Consider the following 17,658-nt stretch of genomic DNA (forward strand, 5'->3'; position numbering starts at 1 on the left):
GAGGACTGGTAGCTAAGAGGACTGGCAAGTGGGTCAATGAGGGAGAACAAGTGTGAATGAGCCATGAACAGAGAGTGTTACTTCCAGAGGCCTTAAAACTTATTCTAGTCAAATCTCAGAGGGGAAAATTGAAGTACAAGGGCGAAAAAATAATCCTTTGGCATCCACCCAAGTATCTTTGTTTTGCCATCTTTCAGATTTTCTTAACCAAACTCAATTTGTTAAGTTTTATCAGTTAGACCTTTTCTTCTGTGCCTCCGTCGCATGTTTCACTCTACCTGCCATCATATCCACATCCCTAGAGATGTCTTCTGTGACCCTTCCACCCCCACCTTTGTTCTGATGACTGCATGGTTCTCACAGACTCCAGTTAGGGCGCTGCCCTACCACCTTGAACTCTGCTCTGCATTCACTTCCCAGATCTTTTTGTTTTCCACCAAAGGCACAGAGTAATGTCCTAAGTCCATTTTGAGCTTGCCATTTCTAGATTCATGTCTCTCAGTGGCACAGCAGCATCTCTCCTAGGCCATTGGTACAATAATTAAATGTCCGTGAAAATCAAGTGCCGGTGCTCAGAGAACCAATGGTAGTTGGTCCATGGTTGTGAGCTCTTGGCCCCATGGGTCACAGTAGGAATCTGGTGAATGTCGTGTACCCTTTTCACAGAAGAGTGTCCACACTGGAAAAATTGTGGGGACAGTTCCAGGGAGCACACAGGCTGCCCAAAGTCCATTTGTGTCCCCAAACATTATGCATACCTGCACCCCTGCATCTGATGCTCTATTTTAGGATAGATAAAAAGAAATGAGTTCACTGGAAACTAAAGTACAACTAAGTAAATAAAAGCACATTTCTACATTCTCTTCTGGGAGAGAAAGAAGCACAATGAACTGAAAATAAGCCAGACTGGTGTGTTACAGTTATTAGCATGATGTTAGAGCTGGAAGGCAGTGTTTGCTAATACAGCTGTTGGCGTATAGATATATACACATACATAGCTAAGCAAATTGTACACTGTCTCCTTGTGTGGCTTGAAAACACTTGGCGCCTAGTCATTTAGGTTTAGGGCTGTGTGGATGCATGTGCGCATGTGTGAGTGTGTGTTGTAAATGGCTCACAAAACTTAACTTTTAAAGTATATATGTAAAACAAAGGATTTTATCTCTAAGTTTATCTTTTATATGTGTTATATAATTTATATGTTTATATTTTCCATGCACAGATATTGTTCAATATATTGCTGTATCTTTGTTCCTTTTGGTATTATGGCCACTAGCATTTTAATGTTGCTGGTTCCTTTTCAGGGTGGACAAGCTTCATTTATACCATCTCTGGGAATGTGTATATTGGTAAGTGATGTATGTGTTGCTTTGGGTTCAACTGCAATGTAATTTAAACTACTAAAGGGGAGGAAACATAAGATGAACTTTTTCATGTAATTGAATACAACACCATATTCTTTGTGCAAGGACAATGCAGTGACCATACCATTTAGCTTGTCATCCTAACTCTCCAGTGTGGAACTTCCAACTGCCAGTAGCCACTGTGTCTCTTAGCCTGAGGCTTTCTCTGAGACCTGGGAGGCTGATCTGCTCTAGTCAGTGCTAGGGAATTAATATCCCTGGAAGCTCCCTCACCCCTCAGGTGGGATAACCCTGAAGCCTGTATGTGAGGCCTTTACCTAGAGTTTCCTGTGGGATCATGTTCCAGCGGCCCACAGTGGCTGTGTCCTTGATACCACACCCTTCACTGTCTGCCTTTCCTTTCCTACCTTTCTTGGACTGCTGTTTCCTAGGACTTCCTCCCAAATAAATTCCTTCCATTCAAATCTATATTTAAGGCTACGCTTCTGGGAAAACCTAAAGTAAGAGAATCAGCCTCCCCTCTTCCCTTTCTTGAGCCTCATGGACAATGATAGGTGGAGTGGATGGGGGTGGGGTGGGGTGGGGTGGGCAGAATATCTGACTGCTCCGAGGTACAGGCCAACAATCCCATTTCAGAGACCATCTTAAGTTAAGTGCACTCCACCCCACTCTAGCAGGCTAGCCTTCTCAACAGTGAACTTCCCGAGGCCCTCGCATGGCCACCTCCTTGGGTAGTACGCTTCCAACCCTAGATAGATAGCTTACTGATAATATCTGCTCAAGGCTTGAAGGCCACACTGAGAGCCATTGAAACCATTCTTTTTTTTTTTTAATTTTTTTTTATTTTTTTTAAATATTTTATTTATTTATCTTTAGAGGGGAAGGGAAGGAGAGAGGGAGAGAAACATCAATGTATGGTTGCCTTTCATGCGTCCCCTGCTGGGAACTGGCCTGCAGGGAACTGGTCTGCAACCCAGGCATGTGCCCTGACTGGGAATTGAACCGCGATTGTCTGGTTTGCAGGCCCACGCTCAATCCACTGAGCTACACCAGCCAGGGGCTGAAACCATTCTTTTTATCTTTTCCAAAAGGGGTGTTCAACTGTCTGCAATGATTTTTTCAGGAAAATCATGGTAAGACAAACCCATGTATTTTGGTTTGTATACAGTAGAAATGGGTTTAGCTCCTCTTTCAGTAACAATATTTCAGTTGTGGGTCAGAAGCAAAACTCATTTATTTTAGCATTTGAGAAAATGTGAAAAACCGTGTAGTAGTATCACAGGCCCATGTGCACGCACATTCAACTATATTAACCATCTGGAAGAGAAGAAGCATCACTTGCATCTTGCTCTTTTGAAAATCTTGGGTATCATGTAGTGTTTTTTCTTTCTTTTTTTTTAAATAAAAATGGAGAGTACAGCCCTGGCTGGTGTGGCTCAGTGAATTGAGCACACACTTGAGAACCAAAGCATCGCGGGTTCGATTCCCAGTCAGAGCACATGTGTGGGTTGCAGGCCAGGTCCCCAGTAGGGGATGTGCTAGAGGCAACCACACAATGATGTTTCTCTCCCTCTCTTTCTCCCTCCCTTCCCCATCTCTCTAAAATAAATAAATAAAATCTTTAAAAAAGGAAGAGGACAAACCATTTTTGGAGGTAGCACCCCAGACTAATGATTTTAAGAGAAACAAAATGCACAGACAGAAAGTAATAAAGAAAGCACATGATTCCTAAGGTGGTAAGGATACCAGAAATATTTATGTAGAATGAGAAAAAGCAGGGACAGCGAACTTTCTGTAAAAGGCCAGATAGCATATATTTTCATCAATGTGGACCATACAGTTTGAGACGCAAGTGATACATTCCTGCCTTTGTGGCATAAAAGTGGCCACAATAATATGGGAACAATTGCAGTAGCTGTTCCAATAAAACTGTATTTATGGCCACTGAGTTGTGAATTTCAAATATTTTGCATGTGCTATTGTTACTGAACTAAAGGGGTTTGTTTGCCTGCATACGTCAAAGCCTAATAAGATGACAACAGGAGTTTGCAGTGAAGAAAGTAAAGGTGTATTTTAGGCAATGGTGCCAAACCTGGAGGCACAGGTGAGCTGTTATGTAAGACCTGGCTCCTCCTGGCTTCTAGGGGATGGGTTATATGGGGAAAAATCATTAATCATGGTGACTAGGGGAGTTAGGGTCATGGTCTCTACTGATTGGCTGGTGCCAGGGTAAGGGGAGCTGGTCATTGCACCTGGTCCTGATGCCAGCCGGGGGGGCTGCACTGTCTGGTTTCACAAGGGTGTGGTCCGTGGGGATGTTCTGCTTTTCTGGGCCTGGAGCTGAAACACAGCTCAGGCTTACAGGTTACCTTTGGTTTGACACAAACTCTGTCTCTGTGACCAACAGACCTGAGGAGGCTTTGCTCCTAAGACTGTTTGATGCTGATCAGAGCCTCACTGTCCTGAGGGCTTAGTGATTAAAGGAGTGGATGTGCAAGGGAGAAGGAGGCAGGTGAGTCAGGGAGCTCCTAGGCTGGACAAGGCCAGTTTGAATCAAAAGCAAAGACAGGAGGAAAAGATCATATTGAAGAAATGAAGTTTCTATTCAGTTACATCATGAAATACTACTCTTGGTATTTTTCAACCATTTAAAAATGTAAAAATCTTTCTTAGCATGTGGGTACTACAAAAGTGACATTTGATTTTTGGTTTAAATGTTATTGTAAGGGTAAAGAGGAGAAAAATTAACGAATAATTCAAAACCTATTCTAGTCAGTAGTTACAGTCTTGTTTTCTGACAGACCTTTAGTCCAAGAATTTACAAGTAAAAAGCTCGACAGTTCAAGGAGGAAGAATGACTTACACATCTATTTGTTTGTAGGTGAGGCCTATTTTCCTGAGTCATCTCTGCTCACTGGCCTGGTCCATCCTCGTGACCATGAGCCATAAGTGCAAAACATCTGGCAGGAAACGGGGTCACAGTCTGTAGCGTGGGAGTGAACTTGCATCTGTCCACAGTAAACTGAACCTTGGAGAGAATTCAGCTCACAAAACTGGCCTCTTGGGTCTCTGCTTTAGCCAGTGAGTGACTGGCCAGATGACCTCATTTGAATATTATCTCCCTCCTTTCCTTCTACCCACTCCCTAATAGAGATGTTAATGAGAAAAACAAAAGGGCAAGAACAAATCACCACCAAAAAAGAAATGACAAAGCAGAAATAGCTATTGAATATATGCTGATTTATAAAATCTATAGAATAAACAGACAACACTTTGGGATCAGAAAATAATCCGGGGAGATTCCATAAGGTGGAGATTTAGGAGTACTCTTAAAAATGTTAATTGATGCAAGAATTGCATAAAAGATGAACACCAACAGATTCAGTTTGAATCTAGATAGGTAGAGTTTTGAACAGTAGAAAATGCTGGATATGAACGAGCTGTCTGAGTTGGTCTGATATTTTCAACTTCATGGTGAGTATGGAGGAGCCATGTAATTGCCTTCTCATGACACCCCGAAGAAAGAGCTAACAGAAATAAAGTGAGATGAGTAGACTTAACACTTATTTTTAAAAGTATGCATTTGAGATATCTTATGCTTTTCTGGGATCTTCTTAATTTTTGATACATTGGGTTTGTTTTTCAAGCCTTCTAAGCTGACTGTGAAATAGTAGCTTTAAAAATGGTTCAGGAGAAAGTTACCTTTGACACAATTTTTTTTCCTGAGGCAGGCAGTCCTTTGACCAGCCTTCAGCTGAAATCTTTGCGGTATATGATTTTAAAAATCCAAAGAAAATAATAACTATGTGGCCAGAAATCCAATAGATTCCAAGGATACTAGCACTGAACCTCTTCCTTGTAGCTGTGATGAAAATGACATTACACTTTAACGCGTGTAATTATCCATGTTAATTTTAAAAAGGATAAAAAAATTAGATCCTGTATCTCTAAAGCTTGGAACAGTGTATCATGCACGATGCCAGTCTCCTAGGAGGACCATTATCAAGTATACTGTTGGGGCTTAGAAAATATATTTAGAAATCTAAAAGTATTTGTGTGTGATTATTTAACTGACAGCTAACTGGCTTATACAGGTGGTAAATGTTATAGGTAGTAAATATTAACTAGTAGTAAATGTCACAGACTTATTTAAATAAGTAATTATTTGTGGCTAGTTCTTTGCTTCTGGTTGTGGGTAGTATTAAACAAATTTGATATGGCTCCTGGATGTTCGTAAAGGTAAGTGAACACACTAGAAGCCTCTGAATTGACCTCCACTTACCCAAACTGAGCTAGACTCACCCGTGTACTTCAGTCCATGGTAAATACCTTGAGTAAGGTGCTTGAACACCCAGAATGACCAGCTTCCTGGCTACGTGTCCATTGCTACTCCATCCAGCCAGATCCAAATTAACTTGGTAGTTATGATTGCTCTCAAATCTGTTTATGCCAGTTGCACCAATAATTGCAATTATGCAATTTAATGGAGCAGTATGTTCATTCATGAAATAATGTGAAAAGAGATTTTCTACAACAACTAAGTCAAATGCTTTGCAAAGATAAATTGCTATAGATAAGCCTTGAATTAATGTGGGAGAGGTGACAGTAAAAGATTGGGGGAAACTAATAATCTAGGAGGATTTCAGTGGCTCGTTGTATGTATGCTTTATGAGGAAAGATGATGCTTCAGTCGAATCAGCAGACCTAACTTGGCTTTATTCCCCAAAATTGCCAAATGAAGGTATAGTTACACTTTAATTTAAAGTAAATGTTCAGGCAGTTTGTGTTTTTCAGTTAATGATTTTGATTGAATTAGATAAGAAGGCTACCACTGTATGTATAAAAGTGGTGATATCAAAATCAATGATGTTAGTAGCAGAGCATGTGAAATAGAATACATAGGACAGCCGTTCTTTTGAAGCAAAGGAAAAGGAAAATTGGCATGTGGGGAAAAGCCGCACAGCAATTAATCACCCACTGTAGATGCAGCACTAACTTTAAAACATGTTTGAAAGTATTTCGCCTTTTATGACTGTTTAGGCAAACAAAAAATATTTTAATTTAATTGTTTTCAGTTAAATTTTTCTTAACTGCACTATTAGATTTAACATTCTTGGCAAAGCTTCCCAATGGAAACTATTTATTATCTGATTTGGCTCTATTTGTAATTGAAAGTAGTCAGAAACAATAAAATATATTTTCTTTGAGACCTATTTTGGACTCCGGAGATAACCAGATGGGTGAACTAGCATAGAAATGACATGAAGATAGAAATAGTCTGCTTTCTGTGATCCTGTTTTAAATGTTTCATAAAAGAATACAACAGCTAAGGTACACTTAGAATGATTAACCTGGAAACCCAACTCCAGTGTCTTTTAGTGGGAAGCATTATAAATGTGCTCTTCAGAATCAACACTATGCTTCTTCTCCTAGATCAGTAAGGACAGTGAGCAGACATGCCATTTCATATGAAGTTAGAGTTGTTAGTAAAACACGAACTGTTTCTAAGTAAAGATTTCCTTACAGACCAATGAACACCAGAGTCTATCATAGGGGGTGCAGAGAAATCCCAATCCGGCACTCTTTTTGAGGGCTGTCTCTTTTCAGTACAGTGCATTACAATATAGTGAAGGGGCTGCATACATTGTTTGGGTCTGTGTATCAGGACCCATCCTTCATGATAAAATTAGAGGCCAGGAGTAGACCATGTAAGCAACAGGTATTACATATGAATTATTTGAAGGTAGAGACATAGTTCGTTGCTCCCAGCGAATTGCACTAAAGCACTGTAATAAAATACTGCTCCATATCACAGTTAAAAATATTGCCCAACTTTAAATGAGATTATTCTTAGAGTCTAGAAACTTTCTTTTACTGCAAAATCCTTGCATGTGCAGAAAACTAACAGTTCTATCATTCACCTCCATGGCATTTGTTGACCTAAATCTTGGATGGAGAAGAAACCTCTAGTGGTGTGCACCTCTTCTCTGGCCTCACATTGGTAGCTTAAAATTAGCCACGGTGGGAGCACTTACACCACAGAAACTGGCACACACTACAAATAAGTTTTGTGCTCCCCCTTGATTTTAAAAGCTAGTTTTAAACATTAACTAGCACATCTCTGCCTCTGGGACAGAGGTTCATAATCTTTTTTATGCCATGGACCCTTTTGACATTTGCCAAGGTCCCACCTCTGAATGATGTATTTTTTTAAACTCAATGAAGTCATTAATGTGTTAAAAGAACAAATTTGTGATATAGTTATATGTGTGCTTCTCTAATGGCATTTGAATAACACAATCCAGCATCCAGTCTACTTGACATGAAAACACTTGTGGTTTCTACTGGAGACCAAGTCATTGGTCCAGCTAATACTGTGCTTCGTTGGCTAAATTTATGCCTAAAGGAATGCTCACATTTCAGTTAGGTGTTAGTGAAAATAAAAATGTAATGTATCTTCCATTCATGATTGCGATTGCTCTGAATTCTATCCACAGACCCCTTGGGAACACATTGACTCCAGGTGAAGAACTCCTGCCCTATGAGAATCCTATTTCATGTTTGCGAGCATCAGAATGAACCTTGTTGCTTCATATATGTTATCTCCAAAGTGGAGGATTTCTCCAGAAAATATAGCTATACTTGGATTCTAAGCAACATTTACAAAATTCACAAGTTATATTTCTGTTCATTTAATAACTCCTCAAGCTGTTGTCTTTATTTCAATAAATATTTCCTTATTGATTATTATTGTCCTGTGGGTACAGCCCCCTGGACATCTTTATGGGCTCCTCACCCTGCCTAGAATCTTCCTTCTGTTGTCCATTCATGTGACTGTTCTATCCTGCTTTGGCTTCTCCATTCTCTAGCTTCCTCTTGAAGATTACACTGTTGTAACCTTCAGTGTATTATTATTCTGCTTCTATATTATTATATTATTCTTTTCTATTCCACTGCCTCTCATCTTTTTGACTCCCCTCAGCACTTCTTTCTGGTGTTCTATTTTAGCTTTCAAATTATGAACATGTGCAATGTGCCCTCTGCTTCTAGACTATATTATTCTGCTTCTAGACTCTTCTCTCTCCTATTGTTGCCAAATCCTTTCGATTCCTTCTTAACTCTACCTCTCAAATCATTCCCCGTGTTTATGTGTCCACTCTCTCAGTTCAGAATGTCATTCATTTTCGCTTAGACTATTACAAAAAACTCCAAATAGGTCAATATAACTTGAGTCTTGCCCCCTATAATTTATTTTATGCTCTGATCCCAGAGTTATTTCTCCAAGACACAGATCTGACAATTTCTTTCTATTTCTGTCTCTGACTCTCTCAGTCTCTCTCTCTCTCTCTCTCTCTCTCTCTCTCTCTCTCACACACACACACACACACACACACACACACACACACACTTTTATCAAAGGCCCTCCATTTTATATGGATAGGCATTGACCTCAAGTCTCACCTTGACCTAGTTTCCTACCTACTTTTTTTTCCATCTAATTTTCCATCATTCTTTCTGGAAGAATTTTCTAGCCATTGTGGAAGATTCACCATCCCTCAGAGATGCCCTGCACATTCCCAGCACTGTACCTTTGCACAGACTGTCCTCTTGTCTAGAATGTTCTTCATCCTAGCTTTGCCTTTGTAGGTCTCTCTAATCCTGTAGAGCTCTGTTCAAGACTTAACTCATCCACAACAAATTCTGAGGGCCCCTAGACCTGAATTAGCCTCTACAGTCTCTGTTCTCTCATTAAACTTTCCTTATGACTTTATTGTTGTCTTTAAGGCACAATTTCACTTGTATTATTTCATCTGTGAGCCTCAGTATAGAAGGAATAAAAATGTATCCATCCTGAATATTTCCCCACAGCATTTAACATTAGGCCTTGTTCATAGTTCACTAGCTATCCAACTTATATTTCAACACATTATTCTCTGACTATTTTGTTAATATTATCTAGTTTCCCCCAGTGAGATTTTGAAGTATTTGTATGCAAGGAATGTGCTTTGCATTTCTTTATATTTTCTCAGAACTAGAAATTATAGGTACACAATATACACTTGTCAAAATGAATTAATGATGGCATTTACTCATTTTCCTAAATATGCCTAATTATTATGAGGTTTATAATTTACTCAAGGAAACACTCTTCTTATCATGTAATGTTAAGGGCTTTGCTTATTAGTTGAACTACTAGGCATGGCATTAAAGGTGCAAGTAGAAACACAATGCAAGGTTCAACTCCCTGATGTTTTCTACAATGAAAACCAGCCAGTTTCAGACTTTAATCATTGTACATGTAATCAACCAAGAGATTTAAGAAGAATCCTAAGTCTGTTATTTCTGAAGTTAAGTGACTATTACAGTGCTATGTATTTCACCAAACTTGTAACCATGTGATAAATATACTGTGATGAGTATTACATTTAGTGGGTGACCTTTTTTTTGCAGGGCCTGATGATGCACAACAAAAAATAGAACCACATCACACAGCAGTGCTGGGGGAAGGTGACAGTGTCCAGGTAGAGAACAAGGTGAATATTAAAACTCTTTAATTTTTCTGAACTTGTACTTTCTACTAGTTTCCAGGAAAATGCCTGAATCTCCAGTGTAGCTGAAAAATGTTCTCTTCCATGGGCAAAGAAACTATGCCACAAGTTTATCAACTCCTTTCATTAACTTGTTATTTCTATTAGTTTATTTTAAGGTTTTATCAATACTGATTCCTCGTCTTCAGGAATCGTCTATGTCCATACTGTTTACTCATAGAAATTTGAATATAGAGGCAACACATCTTCCTTGTCTCTTAATTTTCTTTATACAATCAATTTATTTTTAGCAGAAGTGAAAATGGATCAAACCCTGCAGGAATATAAATACCGATGTGCATGTGCTAACAGAGAAACCTTTGGAAGTTCTCCCCATTTTGAACTGAGAGAAACATATGATGTATTTCACGGTCCTTTTGTGTTAAAGCCCTTCTGTTTATGTAAAGTTTCTGATATTTTAGGAGCTTTTCCCCCCAGGTTACCAAGTTTCTTTCCCATGTCTATTTCATTCCCTTGGGTGATTCGCTCACCCACTATCTTGTGAGCCTATGAAGCCAATCTGACTGCTTTACATCATTCTAATAAAGAAGATTGAAGAGATGATTTTGCAAAAGACCCTGAAAAGATAAACTTTGAAAAGTAGGGATAAAACCTATTTCAGTGTGGTGACTGGTTGAGAGGGAATTTGACTGACTTCTGGTCCTCTGACAGTGGCATTGTAGAATGCAATGAAATTGAGGAATTATTCTATCTTCCCTCACTTTCCTGGCTGCTCACCTACTACTGCCTTAATCATTTGTAATACCACCATGAATTGCAAAAGTAAATAGCAGAAAAACTCATGAGTACCAGATAAAATGCATATCTCAGCATCTATGCTCTCTATGATTAGGTTGAACTGTGTGAAACTGCCACTTTTGACCTACAAAAGATGGGCAATTCTATTTACTTCAATCCAATGCAGGGAAGAGGCATGGATGCTACACATAGGCCAGAACCTACTGATAGTAGATTAGTTTGTAATACTATCTGGTTTAACTTGATAACCTCAGTTCTTCTTATAATTTAGCAGAGGGCACATTGCACATGTTCATAATTTGAAAGCTAAAATGGAACACCAGAAAGAAGTGCTGAGGGGAGTCAAAAAGATGAGAGGCAGTGGAATAGAAAAGAATTGGCTGAAACCATCAATTTATTGATAAGTAGCATGCCTGGCTTTGGGGACATCATTCTGTTATGTGTACTTCTGTAATTATTGCTGAGTATATGTATAGGCTGAGCCATCAAGACATTATAAAGATTTCTATGAAAAGTTGTATTTTTGAACACATTAACATTTAGATGGACATGTGTTACTTATATTCAGGAAGAGTAGAAAGTCCCCCTTAGATCACAATGGAGATGGGACCATGAAGGTGTGATTTTGGCTTTACAACTTGTTAGCTATGTGACTTTGGACACATTCCTCAACCTCTCTGAACTTCAGTTTCTTTATCTGCAAAATTGAAATAATGACACCAACTGCATAGGATGGTTAGAAAGAATATGTGCAGTTCCATATGTCAGGGGTCTAATCCAGATCTAGCACAGGGGTCAGTAAGTTGGGTCCAATAAGCCAAATTCAAATCCATTTATTTTTGTAAGTTAAGTTTTTGGACAGCAGCCACACCCATTCATTGCTGTTTTCTATGGATGCTTTCATACCACAATGGTAGAGTTGAGTGGTTGCAAGACCCACTGGATAGCCCACAAACCCTAAAATATTTACTCTCCAGCTCTTTATGAGGAAAATATTGCTAATCACTGGTCTAGAATATACTGGGTACCCAAGAATGGTAGCCAGAAAGTTCACTGATCTAAACACCTAACTTAATGAATGAATGGTCATGCCAGATACATGTTACCTAATGAGGATTCAAACATTAGCCCTAAGGTTTAGGGCACATAACAGTTTATACATAACAGTTTATACAACAGTTTAGCCTAAGCATTAGATAAAGAAGGAAGGTGTGACTTCCTAGTGCTCCCCTGAATCCCATTTGTACTGACTTGTGGTCAAGAATAAGGAGTTGATACACTCATTCCCAGGCTTCCTTCTAGCACTGAGAGGGTGGGCTGTCTCTTGTGATCATAACCCAGAAGTCTTCCATGGCAGGTAGCAATTGCAGGGGACTTGGTTTATGCTAGATTTAAGAGTCTTGAAGCCAGACTCTATGACTTCTTAGAGGAAGCACAAACCACCACAATGACTTCAGAATGGCTTCATTTTTTCAGAGTTCTTAAAGATTGGGATCTTTAAGATTGGGATCCAGGCTACCCTGGATATTTAATCCTGGACTGTACTGGTCACCCTGAAACAGCCTCTGTTTCAAGAGCTAAGGCTCCCTGTGCTACTTTGGTTCACCGTTCATACTCTGGTTGCCAGGATAGCTCCGTGATCAGGGACACATGGGCTTGATATGAAAGGCTCCATCTCACCTTCAGCCCCACGTTTATACTAGTATTCTATTGAGAAGGTCTTAAGCCTCATGGATTAGCAAACATAGTGTGTCAAGGTAGACAATGAGTTCCTCATGAGATGCCATCAAAACCATACTCGAGAGTAATGACACTTTTTAGCTGGCACCATTTACTGGGAATTCATTAAATTAATACAGATTAGCATTTTATGAAAATAAAGATGAGAAGATAAAACTAAAACAAAGTACCCAGTTCTTTGCCTCTTTATGTGTAAACATTCATAACAAGGCATTAATTTAAAAAAACCCTGATAATAGTTCATTGTTTTGCCTTCAAATTGACCTAAGAATTTTAAACAATAAAATCTAGTAAGAACAATTGCAGGCAATTAAGTCATACTACAAGTCAGTTTCTTTCTGATAGTTTTTTGGGGGGTAATATATCACTATAATAAATGTTCCTGAAACAAAAACATGACCTTAGGTTCATTCCTAGAGTAATCAATCAAACAAACTGAGTACATACTCATAGCCTAAAAGTTATCACCACCTTAAATGAATCATAGAGCCTTCACCTGGGCTTGGATAATTTATTGTTGCTATCAATGGAACCCAAAATATATTTCGACAATAAGATTTATGGAATAACAAGCCCAATTTGTAAAAATAAATTATTGAATGAACATAGAAGGGCCTAACTCTGAACTAGGAACTTTGAGAATGTATACAAAAGTAAAAAACAAAACAAAATAAAACCAAAAGGGTATAAAATAAAACACATGGTTGGGCCCCAAAAGATCAGGATTTTTAGTTGGATGTTAGTTTGATTTTAAATTACGTGAAGCAGTAAGTGGGCCCCTGATACCTTTGTGTGGGGTTTTCCATCAAACGCCCCAAAAGGCATTCACTTAGACTGACACAGGGACTCATGTCTTAAATAGGTCTTTCATTCTGTGCTCTTGCATGATTTCCATCATTTGTGACTGTACATAAGGTCACTCACCATAGACAAAGAATTTTTCAAGATGACAGCAATTGGAACTTTCATCCACATCAGCACTCTACCGAATATTCAGAAGAATTATCAGCTTTCACTAAAGAAAGAGAAAAGATACATTTAAGAAAGCAGTAAAAGACACAAAACATCTGGTTTAGGTTACAGCAGAAGGGGCCGCTCAGAGGTTAATTTTGTGGAAAAGTCATTAAAAGAAGCTTGGACCATCCTTCAGATTTCTGAAATGAGAAACCAAACCCCTGAATTCCTCAACACCCAGCAACAGCAGCATTTTTCACCTCAGACCAAATGCAAGTGCCCTTTTATCCTATTGTCTGAATGATAAATGGAAAGTCATCAGTTGATTAGAGTAATATCAAAAGGATCAAGACTCTAATTTTTAAAACATTATCATTCTAAAATACATAAACCGTAGGATAAGTCTGTTGCTCACAAAAGATGCATCTTCTGAACTGAAAAACTCAGTCTTAGAAGCCAGCATATCCATGACACCAAAGGCTAGCCTTTCCTCTTTCCTTCTCTCAAAACGCCCAACCCTCTTCTCTGCCCCTAGACCCTAAAACTCAAGTGCATCTGCCCTCCAAAAAACACCTTCAAAACACTGGTCGGTGACATTTTCTTTCAGATTAAATTATAATCCATGTAGTGCCAATGTTCAGAACTGTTTTTCTAAGATACTTTTCTTTCAAATGTCTATGGATTCACACTAAATTTTCACCAGAGGTTTATTAGGGGATAAACCTTTTTTTTGATAACTGTGCTTTTTTTTTTAAGTTGACTTTTTAGTCATTTAAACATGACATAGAAAAAAACCATTTCAGGTAGAACCTACTCCTTTCCTGTGGGCTGAGATCTCACTTACTCATAACCTTGGGGTTTCAATGTGTATACTGTTTATCATTGTGAGCTATAAAGTTATGATGTAAGTGGACCTAGACTAATTTTTAAGCTTCTGTGCTTGTTTCATATAGTTTTTTCATTTCCATCACTGATGTTAAGCTATTTTCTTGTATTGCTATCCAGAAGTGCTTCCCTTTCTTCTACCTTTGAATGTCTTAGAGATCTGAGAACCACAAAGGCTACTTGTGAGCAATGGGTTTAAAGCAAGAATAAAGAGGAATTGAGTGAGGCTCTGCATTGAGTAAGGGTAAAGCATTAATGTTTATGTATGTAGTTTATGACATCTGGTTTTAAAATTTGAATTAGTAGAAGTCTTTGCAGGCTCACTCTTTGCTTTTCAACTGAGTTCACATTAGCATAATTTGACAGCAAATTGTGTTATGGATAGGTAAAGGAGATGATGTATAAATAAATGCAGGTCTAGAAATCTTAAGCATATTTTGTAAACATGAAGAAATGATTACACCATTTGCTGGGTAGATGTACTTAATAACAACAGCTCTGGGATTGTAGGGAATAAATTAAGACCTTTTCAGAAAACCTTCTACCCTAAATTCCCTTTTAATTTTTTTAACTTGGAGACAGAAGGGTAAATAAATTTTAGTCCTGTAATATACAAAGCTTTTTAACTATATGGAAAATTGAAGAATTTATTACTCATTTTTATTGAATCCAGTGATAACTCTTCTGGTACTAAAACATTATAATGATTTCTAATTAAAGAAATTAGTAAAGGCATATAAATATAATATATGACATTATTTTACCACATATTTAGATATACACTATACTATTAGACTATGGCTGAATCTTTAAAAAATTTTTGAAGCCTTTTTTAAAAGTACCTAATCTTTATAGGTTTTCTTATTGTTTTATTTTAAATTAGGTAAACCTAAGAAACACCTTAAAATACATAATGTTCAGTTATTTATTAGTGAGTAGCAAATTACCCTAAAATCTACGGGCTGAAAACATTATTAATTTCATAAGTGAAAGGTGTGTCTGTGTGTGAGAGGGGGTTCTTCTGCTGGTTTCTCTGGAATTTCTCTGGAATTAGAGGATATCAGTGGTAGTAGGATTAGGAGTCACCTTGTGAAAGTTCTCTCTGGAAGGATTCTTGTGCCAATTTAAAACATCACAAATGACACATAGAAGTGTATCATTGTCTGCATCTGCACTAATATTAGGTATAATTAATATTTTTTAAGTTTCAGGGAAAATGTAATCTTTTAAAGCATTTTTTTTTATTTTGAGAAAGAGAAAGGGAGAAAGAGAGAAAAACATTTACGTGAGAGAGAAACATCAATTGGTTGCCTCGGGTACATGTCCTGACTAGGCATCGAATCCACAACCTTTTGGTGTACAGAATGATGCTCTAAGCAATTGAGCCAGATGGCCAGGGCCCACCACTTTTTATTCACTTGTATATTAATGGGCACATGGGTTACTTCCATAGCTTGGCTATTGTAAATAACTCTATAATGAACACCAGAGCGCATATATTCTTTTGAGTTATTGTTTTGGGTTTCTTCGGATAAATACTCAGAAGTGGAATCTCTGTGTCACAAGGCAGCTTCATTTTTAATTTTTTGAGGAACATGCATGCTGTTTCCCATAGTGTCTGCACCAATCTGCTTTTCTTGCCAACAGTGCAAGACGATTTTCTTTTTACCACATACTCACCAACATTTATTTGTTGGTTTATTGATGATAGCCATTCTGACCGGTATGAGGTTATATCTCATTGTGGTTTTAAATTTGCATCTTTCTGATGATTAGTGATGTTGACCATCTTTTCACATGTCCTCTTTGGAAAAATGTCTATTCAGGTCCTCTGCCCAATTTTTAATTGGATTGGGGTTTTTTTGGGGGGGGGTGTTGATTTGTTTGAGTTTTTTGTAAATTTTGGATACTAACCCCTTATCAGATGTATCATTGGCAAATATGTTCTTCCATTTAGTGGGTTGTCTTTTTGTTTTGTCATTGGTTTTCTTTTCTGTGTAAATAACTGTATATGGTGCCGGGCAGGTTCTTGACATAATAAGGGGAACACTTTGTGAAGTATAAAGTTGTCTAACCACCAAGCTGTACACCTGAAACTAGTACAAAATAGTAATGAATGTATACTCTAATTGCAAACAAACTGAGAAATTAATTTTTTAAATCATGTGCTTGACTTGGGCCTACAGTTACCTTCAAGGCCTCAACACAAATTCTCAGGTCAGCTTATTCTCCTCTTTGTGCTCATGTCTTCAGGTTCTCTGCTCCAGTAATTGTTTTGAATGGGCATGAAGAGGACAGTTTTCTGCCTAAAAATGACCTGATTTTGGAATACTCCTACTTTAAAGACAAATTCCATCTGGTTGGGGAGCAACTGGGGGACTTGAGTAGTTACCAGGAAGTAGCACTTTAAAATGGAATCTTAAATGAACACATAGTACCTAACTATGAGGTCTGCCACGTCTTCCTCTGTATAGATCTGGCCTAAAATAAAGAGGAGTGTGCTGTTCAAAAAATGATATTGTTAGTGGCAGATTACAAGTTCTATCATCACACCTTCAGTTCATAGCCAGGTCAGTCACACAGTTTGTCTTAGAGATGTTTCCAGTTGAGAAAAATCTTAATCTAAATTCTTTTTATTTGAGAAGATTAATATTTTTGTGGTCTGCCCTGATGTTCTAAATGCTACCAAACATCTTAAGGAATAAGTGTTTTCATATTGAGTGCTGCACAGAAAATATTCCTGAGATTTATATTCAGAATTAGGAACTTTGTCCATTTGGCCAGCCTGTCAACTTCAAATTTTCCTAATGTGACATTAAAAAATAAGCATGTTAATATATAGAACATGTATTATAGTGATGTACACTTGAAACCTATATGGCCTGATTAACCAATGACACCCCAATACATTTAATTTAAAAATAAGCATGTTTATTGTTTGATGCTTTCTTCTTTGACTTTAGGATCCTGAGAGAAGTCACTTTGTCCTGATTGCTGGGGAGCCATTAGGAGAACCAATTGTCCAACATGGTAAAGCCCAAAAGATATGTCCATTGAAGCATTTGGGGTTTTTTTGTTTTGTTTTGTTTGTTTTTAACTTTGAAAAATTCAGCCATTGACATTATTCTATTACCTATTCATGTTTAAATGCAGCCACAACCATCTATTGACTGTTTGGTAATGGATTAGCTAAGGCCTTTGTTTCTGTCATCATGGAGTGTCCTTAGTTATGTGTCTACAAATGAAGTGCAGGATATCATAGATTGTTGGAATAGGGAATGTCCTTATCGTTGATGTAGTTATGTCCCTTTTTAAATGAGAAAAATGAAACCTCAGCATTTTACTTATTTACTTAACAGATCCTTGGG

General features: G+C 37.9%; 1 protein-coding gene across 2 annotated transcripts in view; it reads left to right on the forward strand.

Annotated features, from left to right (window-relative positions):
- The window catches only part of PIR (pirin), an 87,263-nt gene that overhangs the window by 66,587 nt on the left and 3,018 nt on the right, over positions 1-17,658 (forward strand). The window contains exons 7-9 of one of the 2 annotated variants that reach the window (XM_037157528.2): positions 1,305-1,349; positions 9,816-9,898; positions 17,254-17,320. In XM_037157528.2, the coding sequence (XP_037013423.2) occupies positions 1,305-1,349; positions 9,816-9,898; positions 17,254-17,320 (195 nt within the window). The remainder of the gene's footprint in view (positions 1-1,304; positions 1,350-9,815; positions 9,899-17,253; positions 17,321-17,658) is intronic. The other variant, XM_037157529.2, reaches the window with a different exon arrangement.

This window comes from Artibeus jamaicensis, unplaced genomic scaffold (genome assembly GCF_021234435.1).
Source record: "Artibeus jamaicensis isolate MK-2021 breed Jamaican fruit bat unplaced genomic scaffold, CSHL_Jam_final scaffold_1283, whole genome shotgun sequence".
In the NCBI taxonomy this organism is placed as follows: Eukaryota; Metazoa; Chordata; class Mammalia; order Chiroptera; family Phyllostomidae; genus Artibeus; species Artibeus jamaicensis.